We start from the raw sequence: 19,172 nt of genomic DNA on the forward strand, positions 1-19,172 counted from the left end.
GGTTGGTTCAGGAGCATATTAACGTGTATTGTGATAGTCAAAGTGCTATTCATTTAGCAAAGAATCAAGTCTATCATGCACGTACAAAACATATCGACGTACGATTCCATTTTGTGCGGGAAATTATTGAAGAGGGGAAAATTTGTCTTCAGAAGATCAAGACTGCAAATAATCCCGCAGATATGATGACCAAGGTGGTAACAGCAACCAAGTTCGAACATTGTTTGAACTTGATTAATATCCTGCAAGTTTAACAGTTGAAGAAGGCACTATCAAGTATTGTTGTCAAAGGTAGAAAGAATTGTGTGAAGATAAGATTATCCTAATCAAATCTTCAAGGTGGAGATTATTGGAACCCACCCATTGTTTGAAAAGTCAAAAAGGGTGGGCACCGAAAGTAGAAAGTAAAATTGGTTGGCAAGTTGGGTTAAAAGTTGGCATGGGATAATTGCAATTTTGGTCCCTAATTGTATAGGGACATTGCAAGTTGATCCTTGAACCTCAACTATAAATAGGCCTAACCATTTCTTACTTTCTTCATCCCACACTTGCCATTCTCTACTTAAGGCAATTGTTCTCTCTCCCTATTTGTAAACTTTCACTTGTATTTTTGGAGTGAAATATATTTGGTAGTGCCCGAGGACGTAGGCAAAATTTGCTGAACCTCGTTAAAATTCTAGTGTTCTTTATTTTTGTTTTGCATATTTTGCAAGTGTCATTGTAGTGATTTATTGTGCTATTAAATTACGATAGAGGGATATTCTGGCTAGGAAAGATCTGGTATGTAAGCGATCCTCGTGATCCACCTCTCTTTCCTGGGAATTGAACTTAGTGTGATTTTTCAGTACAATAATTTTACTCTTTCACACGCTTCCGCGCAACACCATCACATACACCCTATTTTCCTTCATTATAGTGATCGCAACCATTTTTGCAACCTATGCCAAAAGGAACATTCTGGAGCTTTTTATGGCTGTTCTCTTTGCCATTTTAACATCAACCTTGAATGCGCTTTGTTGAGGTCCATTATTGAAGAAAAAAGAAGCCATCAACATCCATTCTCCTTGCTTTGGAGACAAGGTTCATTCATTTGTGATGCATGTGATACCGAGGGAAATTATATTTCTTATATATGTTTGAAATGTTACATTGTAGTCCATAAGGAATGCATTTCGCTCCCACGCATTATCAAATTTTCTCGACATGCTCACTGCATTTTTCACAAATATTTTCTTCAAACACAAGAGCTTACAAAGCAAGATTGCAAGATTTGTTTCAATGAAGTGAGACTAGAGCGTGGGAGTTACTCTTGTGTAAAACAAGGTTGCAATTATGTTGTCCATGTGAATTGTGTCTTAGAGGATGAAGAGTTGTACGAGTTAATTGAGGACGAAAAGCAATGTGAGGAGCTTGAAGAAAAATCTATGCAGTCTTCCATCATTCGTGTTATTGGGGTGAATGAAGCTGGGGAAGCTGCAAAGATTGAACATTTGAGTCATCAACATTGCTTGGTGTTAGCAGACAAGATGGAGGAGGAAAATGATAGAAAATGTGATGGGTGCATGCTACCTATCTCAAATATTTTCTATTATTGTTCAGAATGCCCCTTTTTTCTTCATAAAACCTGTGCTGAATTGCCAAGATTCAAGCAACATTGGTTTCATCACAGCAATGCCACCCTTAATTTTGACAGCTTCAAATGGTGTAACTTTTGCCGTCGATCTTGTAGTGGTTTCTTCTACGAAATTGGAGGATATTTAGAAATTTGCATAAGGTGTGCTAAAGTTGCTGATATCATTGAATGTGAAAGACACCAACACTTTCTCTTTTTTGATTTCAAATACAGGGAGAAATGTAATGGTTGTGGCATCTGGTGTCGGCGTGGTGCATTCAGATGTGGAAAGTGCAGATTTGCTTTGGATTTTGGATGCTTAACATTACCACATTCAGCTCTTCACAAAATTGATGAACACAAGTTAAAGCTTACTTATCATGATGATAAGGAGCAAAGTTATTGTGATATTTGTGAGCAATATAGAGATCCAAGCTTTTGGTATTATTCTTGTTCAATCTATGATACTTCTGCTCATCCCGAATGTGTTCTTGGACAATTTCCATTTCTAAAGGATGGGAGCATAATGCCTTCTTATTTTTATCGCAATCATCATCATCATGATCTTAAATTTTTTAGGAAGGTCGAGGGCTTCCCTGAATGCTCTCCTTGTGGAAAGTTTTGCCAAGAAGAAATTCTAAAGTGTGAAACGCCTACATGCAACTATATTGTCCACTGCAAATACAAATGTCGTTGGGATAACTAAGCCTAAAGCTTTGTGGTAAGTACTCTAAATGATTAAAAAATTATTTTTCAATCATCAATGTTGTTGATTGCTATTATTTCATGATTTTGTTTTTATTATCAACATCAGCTCTAATTGTGTTCATGGTTGTAGATGTGATTTATTCAAATGAAAAGCACCAAAGGATTTTTTTTTTATCAAAGGAGTTCACAAAGGATGCTCGAATTCTAAATGTGATTTGGTTTCATTGTTACTTTGTTTAAGATCGATTTGGGTTTGTATGATTTGATTTCAATATTACTTTGGGATTCATCTATGATTTGTTTGGGTTTGTAAGATTTGAATCATTTCTTATTTAAATTATCTTAATTAATTTAATTATTCTCAATAGTATTGATTTATGGGTTTTAGAAGCCACGAATTTTTGAAATGGACTTCCTACTTTTCAGCTTGGGTTGTAATGTAGAGTCATAATATTTTGGGATAAATTTATCATTTAATAAAAAACATAAATGTGTTAGGGAGTTGACTACATTCCGTGATCAATTGTCTATCATTTTAGAAAATACTCGTGACAAGATGATTAATTACTGTTGTTACGCTCATGATGGATATCTTAATTTCTTTAAATAATTTTAACAAATATGAAAATTTCTGATTTTTATTTAAAATAATTAGTTTCTCAAAACATAAAGCCTACATTCTATTATTTTTTGTATTAATCTGAATAATGTTTTTAAGTATGGTTAATATTGGATTAATAAATATGGTTTTGAATGTTTTATAAAACTTATAAAGTAGTTAGGTATTTTCTTAAAAATTTTGAAATGAATTTTTGGACTATTTCGAAACTTAAATATCTTAAATAATTAAATTATAATTATAAATAATGACAATTTTTAAATTATTTTTTAAGTTCTTTTTATTGTGCATGTTTAGGATTCATTATTAGATTGAATTGAAATTTTATATATATATATATATATATATCTTATTTTTTATAAATTTTTAATCATTTATTTAGTGAAACCAAATGAATTGGTGGTTTGATTAATTGGGTCATTAGTCCGATTTTGCAAACTTTAGTGGCATAATAGGTTAGACTTTTCAAATTTTGTTCTTTGTATTGTGACATCTACCTCGCCCTCTAAATTAAAATTTTAATAATAAACTTAATATTTTTTTTATTTAGATTTATTTATATAAATATTTTTTGAGTTTTTTTGTAATGGTAAAATATATTAAATCTTTCAAAATTGCCGTATAAAAATATTTTTTTATAAAATGCTCAAATAAAAGTTATTAAGTTTTAATTTTTTGATATCTTTTCAAGTAGTATTTGATTTAATTATCATTTACTCTTTTAACATTTATTGGACAATTTTAAAAAATTATTTTTTTATATGAATAATCAAAAGTTTAATCTTAATTTCATTATGTAATTTTATCAAAAATATTTTAAAAAATTATATAGAACAATAGAAATAGAGAATGATAGAAAATCAGCACCCATTTCTAAATTATATACAAATATTTAACGGCAATGATTATTTCACCTAATTATAGTAATTAGAATAACTAAATTGAAAAAAGAATTATAGTGATCAAAATAGGACAAATTTTATTTTAAAGTGACTATTTTATATTGTTTAGATTTTGAATAATTAAGTGACTTAAATGAAAACTTTAGAATAATTCTATAATTATTTTATAATTTTTTAAAGTTGAAAGATATAAACTGACTCATAATTTAATAATTTTCAACCTACTTTCCCCTAAAAAATGATTTATATATAATAATAGAAAATCATGGGTAATTTCTATACCTATTATTATCAAATGATTAAATTATCCTCTAGACACAAGCTCTCATGGTCAATAATTTTAGAATTGGATCAAATCAATCACTAGTTCTTGATTTCATCAAATCTATCGATACAATTCATATATATATATATATGAAAAGCATGTATGAGGAAATGCATACAATAAAATCATAACTATAGTTCAAAGGTGTGATTCTTGATTATATTAAGGTTTACTACCAATTATTTTGGCATATTCTTGTTTCTTATTTCAACCCCACATCCCTGTTTGAATATATATATAATACAATAAAAATAAATCAATCAATAAGTTTTAAGTATGAGAACAAAAACTTGAATAGCACCATGTATTTTGATACTGTTAGTCAGATTCTCTCATTTTGATCTCTAGTCTAGTCATATCCGACGATCATAAACTACTCATATATATTGAATATATGAATACAATTCACATATCTTAAGAACACGATGAATGAAACATATTCATATCCAACATATCGAATATTTGACACTGACTCCTAATACAAAGCTACTAACATTTAACATAGGATTACACGGAGAGAGTTGCATGATTACACAAAGATAAGCAAAGATGCCACAAGTCTCCAATGAAAAGATACGATAATCCGACGACTCTCTAGATACATGAAAATCTACTTGCTCTCAGAATACAAATGCTTAAAGCTACTAGCTATCCCCTCTAAATCACACCCTTACTAAACTGAGAATATAACCTCACCAAGCACAACTCCATTTGGAAGATAACGATTGTCACCGGTTCCAACATCAAACAGCCCGGATTCTCATGTTGCCAGCTTTCAACTCTGCATGTTAAACAATGCCGGAATTCGACTCATTCGCCTCTTCCATTTGACTAAGCTTTTCTCCTGCTAGCATCAAACCTCAAAAGCACATTTTTCTACTTATTCTATGTTAACATCTTTATTGTTCAGAAAAACTAATTCCAGGATTGAAACTAACGGATCCTATTTTAGATAATAACTTCAACGAGCTCAAGATAAGTATTGGATCTTCAGGACGAGCTTCTGTGTTTATCCAATCCGATCCAATTTCTTCAACGTTAGGAAAACATTAGAAAAACATTTTCCTCAATTCAATCCAAACAAAACTCCTAGATATGTTGTTATAAACAGTTTAGATATTAAGAATGGGTTTGCAGTCATCAAAGTGTGAGCAAGAATGAAAGCCTAAAGATTTTTCTTATAAAAAATTGCCAACTTAATATGTCAAGTTTCTGAGCGGAACAATGTCAGGCAGCAATAGACACAAGCTTTTCTTAAGCATTTTATCAAACAGTTTCTATGCGCAATCAGGCTTCAAGCCAACTTGGCCGCAAAATAATGTCTGCCTCACGCTTCCACAAGTATCGCTCCCAGGTGACACAACACATTCCCAGGTTGATACAGATGCAGCAGAGCCACCCGAGACAGGTTCACTGTTTATCACCTATTCAAACTAATAAGTATATTACATTTTTAGAGCAATAAAAACGAACTTTTTAGAGCAATAAAGAAGAAGCTAAGAACTTCTTCCTAAGAAGCTAAGAACTTTTCGAACCGGTCAAATTCGGTTAGTCGGTTTGACATTTTTAGAGCAATGAAATAAGTTATATGGCTGGCAATTTAAATAGGATGCTGGAAGTCATTAATCAGAGAACCAATCAACCAAATTTTATGCTTTATGCTCTCAACTCTCAAACCAACTATAGAAAAGTATTATCTGACACTTCAGCACAACTATCTAACCCTTGATCGTGTTCTTGCTGGTGCTTCAAGAGCCGGCCTAGAGGGACTAGTTGGTGCAGCCTGCAAGATTCAAATATCAGAAACAATTTATTTATAACCGTAGTGAAATCTTGAAACCAAAGAAAGAAAGAGAGATAAAGGAGAAGATATGGTTCATTGCAGTCCATGATTATCCAGTAGATGAGAGATTTGACGATTACTCTTGGAGGCTTGTGTTTAGAAGAAATCTTCGATTGGGAAGAGATGCTTAATGATCTTAGACACACCATCTCTATTCACGAGCTGGTCTCCTAGAGAGCCGATAAAATCATTTGGCAGCTTGATGACTAAAGCAATTTTGTAAGGAATCATCTTGGTGGTCAAATCTTGGTGGTATAATCATTTTGGACTGCCTCGGATGTTAGTTGGGTAAAGTATAACCCGGACTCATTTTGCAATGGCTACCTTGCAAGACTCATCTGAAGCAGCTTCTCCGCTTGATCTGGGAACGAAGTTATAGACAGATACGCGCCTGCGCCATTTCATGAGGTTAGATTAAAAGAGAAAAAGGACTTCAACGGAAGTTTTTTATGGCTATTGAATCACTAACAAATGTGTGCAGTTCCAAGCACGGCTAAATTCTTGCCTTGAATTGTGACCAAACCAGCTTTGACAGCACCTTGCAACTTAGTTGTACCTACAGAATCAAACGTACCTGCAAAAACAAGAACTATTTCATGCTTTGCTCCCTGCATACATCACAACCACGGTCATTACAACGGCAAGCAGTTGATATTTAACCTGGTTTTACAGTTTGAGGCCCTGGTGTTGTTATACATGCTATATTCTGAAAACCAGCTTGCTCCAATTTATTGGCTGCAGAAGTCCATCTTTTCATTAAGCATGTGGGACACCCATGTCCAATGCATACTCAACAGAGTAAAACAGACTGAACCCATAAAACCACTTTTAAGTTGCAAATTAAGTGAGCATAATCAATGAAGCTAATTGTACAAATGCAAAGTAAACAGAGAAGGAACCCGACCTCCAAAATTGCACAAGAAAATCAGGATAAAATGAGTGAACCATTTGTCGATTTTCCCATCATGCTAATAATTTATGCCGTATGTTGGTTTCTATAATAAAGGGTTGTATTTAATGAAGTAATAATCCACATGTAGATCAAGTTACAAACCTGCATCTGATGACCATGCAATTCTGATTCATTTAACAGTAGAGCACTTTGATCAGCATCAACTTCAACAGATTCAACATAGGAAAATCCTTTAGGTTGACCAAACTTGTCTGTCAAAATTGTTACCCTGAGCACAAGATTGGAATTGCTGGTGAACTTCCTCAGGTGTACATGCATAGTCTACCTGATGTTACAAAGACATAAAGAAATAGAGAGTAAGAGAGATGCTCAAAACATTGAGATCATTTATTAATTGTACACCTAAACAGTCTATAAGGTACCTAAACAAGCCAAACAAAGCATATGCCAAACTAAATTAATGTTTCCCCTGAATAAGTTGTTAATTACATATGGGTGAAATTAGTTTGAATCACATTGAACTCGCCATCTGTAATAACTAAGATTTAATTGTTCATGCACATGCACATGGACAAAACAGAGCATTTCAAGCCACACGTACACAAGCATAAAACCAAATTGGGTTGAAGGGATCAAACTGGTAGAACTACTCCTACATCCTTTGGCCAAACTAAAAAGCATGATCCTAATTTTATTTGAATAAAGAATGATATCAAAAAATTATAGTGAGCAAGATCTCAAAAACATCCTGACAAAGCAAATTCCAAGCACCAGCAGGAGGGGAAACAAAAATTTGCAGCTCGAAACCCATGTTAAACCCCCTGTTTTGCCAGCCACTTGATTCGCACTCCAAGTAAGATGGACAATGCAAATATCCCAACCACTTGATTCTTAATTTCGGCAAGACCACTCCAAAAAACAATATGTACAATTCAACAACAAAATTTAGCAAAAAAATGGCGATTAAGGTATTAGTCTTCCAGGGAACCTATATTTGAATCAAATCACACCTTTTTAGCTTTCCTTCTAATTTGTCCAACTTTGAAAAATTGCAGTCATGCTCCAAACTTCGAAAACATTATAGTAATCCCCCAAATGTTTGTAAACCTTAGGAATTCACACCAATCCAATCCCAACTAGATTTCATATCCCGCTTTATTACCAAATCTTGCTTTATCCAAATTATTAATTGCATCCCACTTTTCTTTCTCAATTTAAAACCGAAAATTGTTCAAAAATATGCCTAAAAAGAGATGAGAAAAATCTTGTTTCACTTTATAATTTAAATGAATATAAATTCCAAACTTTATTATATACAACGTAGAGTTGTAATGTTTTGGGATAAATTTGTCATTCAATAAAAAACATAAATGTGGTAGGGAGTTGACTGCATTCTGTGATCAATCGTCTATCATTTTAGAGAATACTCGTGACAAGATGATCAATCACTGTTGTGACGCTCAGGATGGATATCCTAATTTCTTTAAATAATTTTAACAAAATATGAAATTTTCTATTTTTTTTAAAACAATTAATTTTTTTATAAATTTTTAATCATTTATTTAATCAAACCAAATGAATTTTAAAAAATGATTTTTTATAAGCATAATGAAATCTTGACACCAAAGAACTGAATAGAGATAAAGGAGAACATATAGTTCATTGCAGTCCATGATTATTCAATAGATGAGAGCTTTGACCATTACAGTTAGAGGCTTGTCTTTAGAAAAAATCTTCAATTGGGAAGAGATGCTTAATGATCCTAGACACACCATATTTACTCACGAGCTGGTCTCCAAATATAATGAATACTGGGAGGAAGTAGTAGTATTTGTAATGCCATTTTGGTTGCATGTCCAAACATTTTCTCTTTTTTGATTTAGGAGAATTGTAATGGTTGTGGCATATCAAGTGTTGGCGTGGTGCATTTAGATGTGGAAAGTGCAGATTTACTTTGAATTTTGCATGGTTAACATTATCACATTCAGCTCTTCACAAAATTGATGAACACATGCTAAACCTTACTTATCATGATGATAAGGAGCAATCTTATTGTGATATTTGTGAACAAGAAAGAGATCCAAGCCTTTGGTATTATTCTTATTCAATTTGTGATACTTCTGTTCATCTCAAATGTGTTCTCGGAGAATTTTTATTTCTAAAGGATCTGAGCATAGTGCCTTTTTATTATTACAAACATAATCATGATCTTAATTTTTTTAGGAATGTCGAGGGCTACCCTGAATGCTTTTATTGTGATAAGCTTTGCCAAGAAGAAATTCTCAAGTGTGAAAAGTCTGCATGCAATTATGTCATCCACCGCAAATGCCGTTGGGGTTACTAAGCCTAAACCTGTGGTAAGCACTCTAAATGAGTAAAAAATAAATTTTCAATCATCAATGCTGTTAATTGCTTGTCGAAACCATTTTTTTGGAAAACGGGGGTCGAGTTTAATTTTGTAAAGAAAACGAACATGGGAGTCGCCACCAATCCTTTTTTTAATTTTGTGAGGTGTGATCGAATTACCTCGTAATTTGATTGTTTTAAATAAACTGTTTGATTTACTAAAATAATATTTTCGGTCCACGAAAATCCAAAAATTGGGTTCGAGAGTCAGTTACGTACAAGGAAGGATTAGCACCCTTGTTACGCCAAAATTGGTACCTAATTGATTACTTAATGTTTTAATGTCGAAAGTTAAAAATTCGAAAAGAAATTTAAAATACGATCCCTTTTTATTAATTTTATTAAAAAATACTTGAATAAATCGAAAAGGGAGTTAAAGACTCACTCGTCTCAAAGTAACGAAATACCACATCTCATAAGTTAGGACACGATATTTGGAACCTTAGAGAATAAGCTTGCCTTTAATTTTTATTGAAATTTCGTATTTTAAAATTTAAAAGGATATTTTGCCATTTAGGTTTAACGAGAAAACCGAAACCCCCATAAGTTAGGGTACGATTTCTCAAATTTCTAAAATGCAAAATATTTCCTTATTTTGAAAATTTTTATTTTTTGAATTTAAGTAAGAATGGATGAAATGTTTAAAAGTAGTATATATGCAATTTGGATTATATTTAAAAAAAATTTACTTGAAACGAAAAGGGTCATACATAACTAATAGTAATAATACAACATGTATTTGAAATAATCATAAAATGATATACATAATAAAATAATTATATATAGCCTTGATACTAACATGCATGAATAAAAGTAATGGTACAAATGGCAATAATAACAACAACAACCATAAAAATAATGACCCCAAAAGCTTGAAAGTATTTGAAAAAATAGCAAATAAATAAATAACGGAATAAAATGGCACTAATGATAGGCAAAAATAAAATAAACAAGTCAATCAAAAAATAAATAAATAAAAACTCATATAAGTTAGATTAAAAGTTAAAGATAAGTAAATAAATAAATAAAATGTTAAATGAAATATTTAATAAAATCTTTTTATTTAAAAAAATAAAAAAAAACAATTGAAATTAAACAAGCTAAGGATTAAACTGAAATCGAAATGAAATTTGGAGGTTTAACAATTGATTTGGGTTTGTATGATTTGATTCAATATTACTTTGGGATTCATCTATGATTTGTTTGAGTTTGTAAGATTTGAATTATTTCTTATTTAAATTATCTTAATTAATTTAATTATTCTCAACTGCACTTTTCAATTTGGGTTGCGAAACCCATAATTCAAACACACAATAATCCGTAATTCTAAAAAAATAAATAATAAAGACGTTTAATTTATTTTTAGAAATTAGAGAAGATATTTTCTTTCTCAATTTTAAATTGAAATGAAATTGTTCAAAAATAATACCTATAAAGAGATGAGAAAAATCTTGTTTCACTTGGTAATTTAAATGAATATAAAAACCAAACTTTATTATATACAATATTGTAGAGTTATAATATTTTGGGGAAAATTTCTCATTTAATATAAAACATGAATGTGGTAAGGAGTTTGACTATAAATGGGCGAACATTTATTATTCAAGGATTCACATCATGTATAGAGGAACTTACATTGAGTATACACGTGTTAACTCTAAAATAAGCGACGTGTCAACATATATCGAGTAAAACATGCAAACATAATAATTTCTTATGGTTTTCGACTGTTATCCATGTATTCATGGCATTATTAAGTACTCTTAAAGCCATAAAGAATCAAAGTAGTAGCCTAATTTACAAATAAAAGAAAAGTACAATTTTTACTTTAATAAAGAAAGCAAAGTATTATTCTTGTAGAAATGCTTTACTTTGTTAGGATTTTTTTTATATAAAAGGCTGAAATAAAAGTTATTAAGTTTTATTTCTTTTATATTTTTTTCAAGTAGTCATTTACCCTTTCAACATTTGTTGGACAATTTTTAAAAAAAATGTTTTTTTATATGAGTAATCTAAAAGTTTAATCTTAATTTGAGAAAATATTTTATCTATTAACTGTCAACAATTTTTTTAAGAAAAATAGAACAAACACCAAAATTATATATAATAATAATAATAGAAAATGAGTGAATGGACCCATTTCTATACTATATATTATCCAGGCTGTCAAGGTTTTTGAAAGTAGATGAACTCACCTGGTCTCATCAAAATAAAAAATAACTCATAAGAAGAAAACGAAAAATTTAACCCCAGTGATTATTTTATTCAATTATTTAATTAAAATAATTAAATTGAGAAAAAATTAGAGTGATCAAAATAGGATATGTCTTATTTTAAAGTGACTATTTTATGTTGTTTATATTTTAATGAAAAAAACTGAACAATGAAAAAAAAAAAAAGAGTGAAAACTTTTGCTATGAGAACAAAGAATCCATACAGTAATGATTTTAAAAAAGGCCTTTCGAATAATTAAGTGACTTATATGAAAATTTTAGAATATTTCAATAATTATTTTATAAACTTAAGCTTACTAATAGTTTAAAAACCTTAAGTGTAATTCTTCCTAAAAAAATATTTTTATATAAATAATCAAAAGCTTCATCTTAATTTGAATATTTAAAATTTTTTTTAAATATTTAGTCCATTAACTGCCAAACATATTTTTTAGATGAGAGATTTGACCATTACTCTTGGAGGCTTGTCTTTAGAAGAGATGGTTAATGATCTTAGACACACCATCTCTACCCTAGAGATGGTCTCCTAGAGAGGAGATAAAATCATTTGTCAGCTTGATGACTAAAGCCATTTTGTAAGGAACCATCTTGGTGGTCAAATCTAAGTTGTTGCATGGACATTTCTTACTATTGCGGCAGGGATAAGGACTCATCTTGGACTGCCTCGGATGTTAGTTGGGTAAAATATAACACAGGCTCATTTTGCAATGGCTACCTTGCTAGACTCATCTGAAGCAGCTTCTCCGCTTGATCTGGGAACAAAGTTATAAACAGATATGCGGCTGCGCCATTTCATGAGGTTAGATTAAAAGAGAAAATTAAGGAACTTCAACAAAAGTTTTTGATGGCTATTGAATCACTTACAGATGAGTACAGTTCCGAGCACAGCTGAGTTCTTGCCTTGAATTGTCACCAAACCAGCTTTGCATGCACCTTGCAACTTAGTTCTACCTATGGAATCAAATGTGCCTGCAAAAAACAAGAACTATTTCATGCTTTGGTCCTTGCCTACATCACAAGCATATGGTCATTACAACAGCAAGCAGTCGATGTTTAACCTGGTTTTACAGTTTGAAGCCCTGACGTTATACACGCTATATTCCAAACACCAGCAGGAGGGGAAACAAAAATTTGCAGCTCGAAACCCATGTTAAACCCTTAGTTTTGCCAGCCACTTGATTGGCAGTCCGTGGGGTGGGAGATGGACAATGCAAATATCCCAACCATGTCCGCACAGTTGTAGTATATTTCTAACCAATGCCAAGTTATGAGAAGCAGCCTGGCCATCATTCAACAGCTGGACAGCTTGGGAACTGTCACATTCCACCACTACCTTCTTGAATGGAGCGAGCATGAAAAATGCCCCACAATTCCGCTTCCAGCACATTACCAAACGTAAATAGAATCTGGAATTTCCCCCTTTTCAACTTGATTTGCGGAACTCATAATTCAAACACACACAATAATCCTTCATTCAAAGAAATAAATAGTAAAAGTTTAATTTAATTATCAAAATATACCTAATTTAAATATCAAATAGTTAAAAAACAGAGGAGAAAAATCTTGTTTCACTTCCTAATTTAAATATCAAATTTTATAATATTAATGTTTTTGATAAATTTATCACTTAATAAAAAAACATTAATGTGGTAGAGGGTTTGATTCCCCTTTAGACTACATTTCATGATCAATCATTTATCATTTTAGAGAACACTTGCGATTAGAGGATTAATCATTATTAGGTGAATATCTTAATTTCTTTAATTTTTTTAAATAAATTTTAAAATAATTAGTGTTTCAAAACTAATTTGAAGTGTGGTTAATATTGGATTAATAAATATGGTTTTGAATGTTTTATAAAACTTATTCTTGAAAATTTTGAAATGAATTTTTGGAATATTCCGAAATTTAAATATTTTAAATAATTATATGTTTATTTTTATTTTATTATTTTTCTAGTTCATGCATATTTAGGATTCGTGATAAGATTGAATCAATTTTTTTTAATATATATTATTTAACCAAACCAAATGAGTTGGTTGGATTGACCAAATCAAGAATTGGTGGTTTAACCGACTGGATCATTGGCCCAATTTTGCAAACTTTGATGGCATTTATTCTTTGTATTATGACATCTATCTCGCCCTCACTTGAATTAAATTTTTTAATAATAAACATAATATTTTTTATTTAGATTTATTTACAAAAATATATATATTTGAATTTTCTTAATAGTCAAATGGATTAAATATATACATTTAGAATTGTTTCATGAAAAAAACCGAACAATGGAAGAGAAGGGTAAGGAAAGCTTTCATAGTGCGAACAAAGAAGCCGTGATAATTAAGTGACTTAAATAAAAACTTTAAAATAATTTAAGGATCATTTTATAATTTTTTAAAATTGAATGACTAAAACATAAATGGTTTTTATTGATCTTAATTGGACCATTATTTATTTTTAATATTTAATCCATTAACTACCAAACATATTTTCTAGAAAAATAAAAACAACCACAAAAACTATATATAATAATAGAAATAGACAATGACTTTTGGAGTAGGAAAAAAATCTAACCCTTGATGGCGTTGTTGTTGATGCTTCAAGAGCTAGCCTAGAGGAGCTAGTTGGTGCAGCCTGCAAGATTCAAATATCAGAAACAGTTAACTTATATCCAAAAACACCAAAGAGAACATTTATTTTTTGAGAATAAGACGTGCTTCCTTTTAATTACCAAAAAGTAATATTCTCTGGGCTTACAATTAATCAAAGCAAAATACTTTTTAATTAGTAAAAGTAAAATTCTTTATATTTAAATTTTTTGTACTCCTAATTAGCAAAAGTAAAGCATCTCGTTTACCTCGATTGATGGGTGAATTAGATATATAAGAATATATAAATAACAATAATTTCGAGTGGAACATGCAAGTATAATAGTTTTTTATGGTTTTCGACTATTGTCCATGTATTCATAGCATGTTTAAGTAATCTTAAATCCGTAAAGAACCAAAATAGTTACCTAATTTGCAAGTAAAACAAAAGAATAATTTTTACTTTAATAAAGAAAGCAAAATATTATTCTTGTAGAAATGCTTTACTTTGTTTGGATTTTTTGTAACATATAAATTTTACTTTGTATTTAATTGTCTTTTCTTTTAAGAAATTTTTTGAGTGTATGATACGTTTGATATATTAAATTTTTTTTAACTATGATGTAAAAATTAAGGCTAAAGGATGTTTAAAAGCCCCTAAATTTTTTCAAAAAATAATTAAGCCCTTATACTTCTTTTTTTTTTATTTGATTGAGCTATTGAACATATTTTAATTTATCATTTAACTGTTAAAGTTAGCGGTCAATCATTAAAGAGCAACAATAACTATTTTTAAGGGTTGTTTTCGCCATGTGGCACACCAAGATTGTGCTATGCAAGGAAATATGATATTTTATATTAAAATTAATATAAAAATAATACAAATATATACAAATTTAAAATATTATAAATTTATAAAAACATATAAAAGTACAAAAACATATAAAAACACATTATAAATGAAATAAAATATATAAACTATAAAAATTATTAAAAATTGAACAAAAAAAGCATTAATAATTATTAAAATAACAAAAAGTATGACATTAATCATTATTAAAATTACAAAAAATAAAAATTGTAAAATTATGAAAACTATTTTGAAATATAGAAATTATTAAAATTGTTAATAAAATGTAAAAACTATTATAAAAAAGCATAAATTTGTTAATAAAATATTTAAAATAATTAAGTTATTATTATAAATAATGAATTTTTTTTTACTATTTTTAAAGTTCGTTTTCTTGTTCATGTTCTCGGTTTGTGATTGCCTCTTTTAATAATGTCATCTTCCAGGTTCAAACCTACGTTCTTCGCTTAAGAGTGTAATGTGTCTTATCATAATACCCAACACTTATTGGTATGATATACTTAAGCTACAAATTGTAATTCTATACTAAATAAATTATTTATTTTAAGAAACATATTTGGATTTGAATGATTCAATTTACATTTTTAAAAAATTATTTTTAATTTTTTAACTTACCAAATTCATATATTAATCATATTTGGATAATTATTATTTTGGATTCAAATAGTAATATTTAGACTTAATTCATTAATAAAGAAATTATGCAATTTCATATTAGAATTTTATTACAAAAATGGCATATATGTGATCTATTATCATCTTTATCAAATATATATATAATCGTCTTTATTAAAATCATATGGTGGTGATAATGTCTCTTAATTCTTCATTTCTTGTTCTTTAATATCATTCATATGCATAAAATCTATTCAAAGTTTTGTAGTCTTCCCTTTTAATTACCAAAACTAAAATTCTTTGTGCTTACAATTAAGCAAACCACAATACTTTAATTTTTTTTTTAGAAGTGATAATCTTTGGATACTTGAGAAAAAGAAAACGAATCGAATCTCGCACTACCAAATCTCGCTTTATCCAAATTATTATATTTACTCAATTATTAATTGCATCCCACTTTTCGTTTTTCTCTTTTTTATTAAAATTGAGAAATAATAGTGTTAAACCAAAACTCCTCAAACTACCATTTCTCAATCATTCCTCTACTTCAAAATTATCCCTCCTTTTATTCATCCCCTTTATTCAGTCCTATTATTTCCTTCATTTCTCACAAACACATTAATCAATAGAGATGGAGAATGAAAATGAGAGACACCACAAGTCGGTGCAACAAATTCAGCATCCTCTTCATGAGGAACATCCATTGGTGTTAGTGGCAGAGTAAAGCAATGAAGGTCTCAAAGCTTACTGTGGTGGATGTGGGGAACTGCTTTCAGCTACATGCTTTACTTGTATTCATTGCAATTATCACCTTCACAAGCAATGTGCAGAGGCACCCCTTTCACTTCCTAATCACCCACTCTATCCCCGACACTCATACTATGGTCTTTTTCATCAACAAAGATACTATGGTCTTTTTCATCAACAAAGACCATATCCTAGTGATCACAAGGTATATGGTTGTGCATTATGCAAGGAAAAACCTAACACATTTTTTTATGAATGTCATTTTTGTTATTTTTCCCTTAACATCAAATGTGCTCATTTATCTTCTTCGTATAAGTTTAACCAACAATCCAAATATCACATCCACAAACATCCATTTACCATCATAGAAAGTCCCATGGCCATAGATGTACTCAAAAACTTGAATTGTCTCTACCGTAACAATATCTAGAATTCTCACCTAACAATATTTAATGTTATATACAAGTGGGTGTTTCTAGATCTTCTTAAACCTTTTACCTTATTCCACAAGGGTCCAGCCCTTTCTATAACCTTTCAAAATGTTTCGGGCTTTCTAGACTTCTCCAACGAGTACTAGAAGTGTCTGCCACAATCTAGGACATTCTAAACTCTTCCATCTCAGTTCTGCACCCTTCCAGGCATGATGTGCCTCGAGCCGTTGGCTCTGTACCATGGAGTGTGTTGCTTTTTGGTGGACAATGACCATTACAGGTGGTTTTCTATTCTCTCTTCTCTTGTATGACCTTTTTTCCATCAATGAGACCTTAACTTAATGGTAAGGTTGAGGCCTTAATAACTTTGAGATTTATATTCGATTCTCATCTTGTATAAATTTGTGGGTTGTCTTCCATTTTTATTTTGACTAGTTAGTTAATTAAAGTTAAATTAATTATTGAGAATTCTGTAACGCCCTGCTTAATTTATTTATTTTCCTGTAAATATCTAATATAAATGTGTATCTACTTTGGTGGTTAAGTATTTTAGGTGTGTATATGAGGTCTTGGGTTCATGTCTCCTTATTGCCAAATTTTGTTATTTTAGATCCAAGTCTTACCCTTGTTGAGTGGGCTTATATAAATTGTCTATTAATCTATATAAAAGTGAGCCTACTGGTTAAAGTGGTAAGGAGTTAGGGTGTTGGAGGTCTTGTGTTTGAATCCTTACGTGTGCAAAGGTGTTAATTTTTGCTCTGTTGACTGATAGAGTTTCGGTAAGCTAAAATTCTGAGGTGGTTGTGAGTTAGTGGGTTAGTGGGAGAAAAATAGGGGACGTGTTATCAATTATGTGGTATTACTTTTTTTAAAATTTTTATCTCTCTTTCAGAAAAAAATTCTGACATTCTTTTCTTCTCATTTTGGGTTTTCTGTCAATTTTCTTTGTTCTTTCCAATTCTATCACATCTCTTTTGCATAATTCATCGTGTCTCTATATTTCAGTGTTCTTTGTGTGTTTCTGGTAAGTGTGGCAAGTGTGGTTATTATTTTGGGTTAGTGAATCGTTGATTAACGGGGTTCGTTTTGTGTTTAGGAGAAGATTAAGGGCTGAGGGTTTCCAATCGGTGCTTTAGTTAGGCGAAATCACTGTTGTTCGTTCGAAGGTAAAAGTAGTTTTTGTGGATTAAAGGATTATCTATTTCGAGATAGTTCGGTTTGTTATCGATTTAAGCGACTAATTCGATGATTTATTGGTCAATTTTAGGTGCTGGTGGTCTCAGGAGTGTTTTTGCATCAGAACTGCACTAGGTGTGTACTCCTAACGCGAAAAATTGAGCTTCGGTGAAAGTTAAAAAAGGTATTATGTCGACGTCACACGAGAGTGTGCCTAGCCGTGTGGTTGCCCATGTGCGAGACACAGCCGTTTGTTTGACGAAGGCGTAGCCGTGCGCAGGACATGGTCATGTGGTGGTGTGAATGTAGCCGTGTGGGCCACACAGGCTAGGCCAAGTTGGGCATATGAGCCACACGGACATGCCACACGGGGTGTATGGGCCACACGGGTGAAGTCAATCTGAGCGTGTGGGCCCACACGGGCATGTGGGCCCATAATTCTAAAATTTTCCCTAAGGTCGCACTGATCGTTTCGATCAATTGTGGGCCTAACGTAGAGTCGGTAAGGGCTAACCAAACCCTAGATTAGGTGATTTGATATTCTGATAGTTTGCTCTGAGTAGGACACTGTAATACATGTTTGATTATTCTACTATATATATATGACATTTGTATGCGAGCACGTTAAGTATGATATTTCTTTATCTGTAATCTATAATTATGTCTGGGATGGAAATTGTATATGTGGATGAAGTAATCTGTATGGCGACATTCGCCTATATTCTGGCAGCTTGGCTGCATATTATTTGATATGTGTCGTAAAGACACAATATGGTGTGTAGGGATGGTTAGGTATTTTTAACCCCACATGGTGTGATGAGATGGTCGGAGTTGGTGTATAGAGGATGGGGGTAGGATTCTATATATCTGTTTTGCATATTTGATTCTATTATCTGTATCTGTAAAGGAGATAGATTCGAGACTAAATCTGACTGTATCTGTGATTTCTGTATGAACTGTATGTTTATTTCTGTTGGGTTACACACTGATTTTACAAAAACTCAGTTCTGCCTGTCTATTTTGTAACACCCCTTACCCGTATTCGACACCGAAATAAGGTATGAGGTATTACCGGAGTTTACTAATTAATTTTCAGACTAAATGTAACACCCCTTACTCGTATTCGACACCGAAATAGGGTACGAGGTATTACCGGAGTTTACTAATTAATTTTTCAGA

At 31.1% G+C, this 19,172-nt stretch overlaps 2 protein-coding genes, 1 long non-coding RNA gene and 1 other non-coding gene across 9 annotated transcripts; 2 read left to right on the forward strand and 2 right to left on the reverse strand.

Annotated features, from left to right (window-relative positions):
• The first annotated feature begins 876 nt into the window (after positions 1-876).
• LOC121218593 (uncharacterized) lies at positions 877-2,675 on the forward strand. Its single transcript, XM_041096051.1, has 2 exons — positions 877-2,333; positions 2,451-2,675. The coding sequence occupies exon 1, from the start codon at positions 1,425-1,427 to the stop codon at positions 2,316-2,318; it is 894 nt and encodes a 297-aa protein (XP_040951985.1). The 5' UTR covers positions 877-1,424; the 3' UTR covers positions 2,319-2,333; positions 2,451-2,675.
• A 1,877-nt stretch (positions 2,676-4,552) lies between these two features.
• Positions 4,553-7,889, reverse strand: LOC107939535 (uncharacterized). Of its 5 annotated transcripts, none has more exons than XR_005915063.1 (5): positions 7,694-7,889; positions 7,064-7,247; positions 6,670-6,817; positions 6,479-6,583; positions 4,553-6,400 (listed from the first exon to the last, which is right to left on the reverse strand). It is a non-coding gene; the product is annotated as an uncharacterized protein (transcript). The 5 variants fall into 5 exon arrangements; XR_005915062.1 differs by having other exon boundaries at positions 7,676-7,889; XR_005915061.1 differs by having other exon boundaries at positions 4,553-5,949; positions 6,090-6,400; positions 7,064-7,889.
• Positions 7,890-10,911: 3,022 nt separating this feature from the next.
• On the reverse strand, positions 10,912-14,219 carry LOC121218594 (rhodanese-like domain-containing protein 9, chloroplastic). The gene is made up of 4 exons (XM_041096052.1): positions 14,140-14,219; positions 12,621-13,030; positions 12,427-12,531; positions 10,912-12,344 (listed from the first exon to the last, which is right to left on the reverse strand). Exons 2-4 carry the CDS (start codon positions 12,709-12,711, stop codon positions 12,274-12,276), a joined length of 267 nt encoding a protein of 88 aa, XP_040951986.1. The 5' UTR covers positions 12,712-13,030; positions 14,140-14,219; the 3' UTR covers positions 10,912-12,273.
• Positions 14,220-16,159: 1,940 nt separating this feature from the next.
• On the forward strand, positions 16,160-18,945 carry LOC121218595 (uncharacterized). 2 transcript variants are annotated; one of them, XR_005915067.1, is made up of 3 exons: positions 16,160-16,591; positions 17,914-17,983; positions 18,085-18,945. It is a non-coding gene; the product is annotated as an uncharacterized lncRNA (long non-coding RNA). The 2 variants fall into 2 exon arrangements; XR_005915066.1 differs by having other exon boundaries at positions 16,160-17,983.
• Positions 18,946-19,172: the final 227 nt, after the last annotated feature.

This window comes from Gossypium hirsutum, chromosome D06, assembly GCF_007990345.1.
Source record: "Gossypium hirsutum isolate 1008001.06 chromosome D06, Gossypium_hirsutum_v2.1, whole genome shotgun sequence".
Lineage (NCBI taxonomy): Eukaryota > Viridiplantae > Streptophyta > Magnoliopsida > Malvales > Malvaceae > Gossypium > Gossypium hirsutum.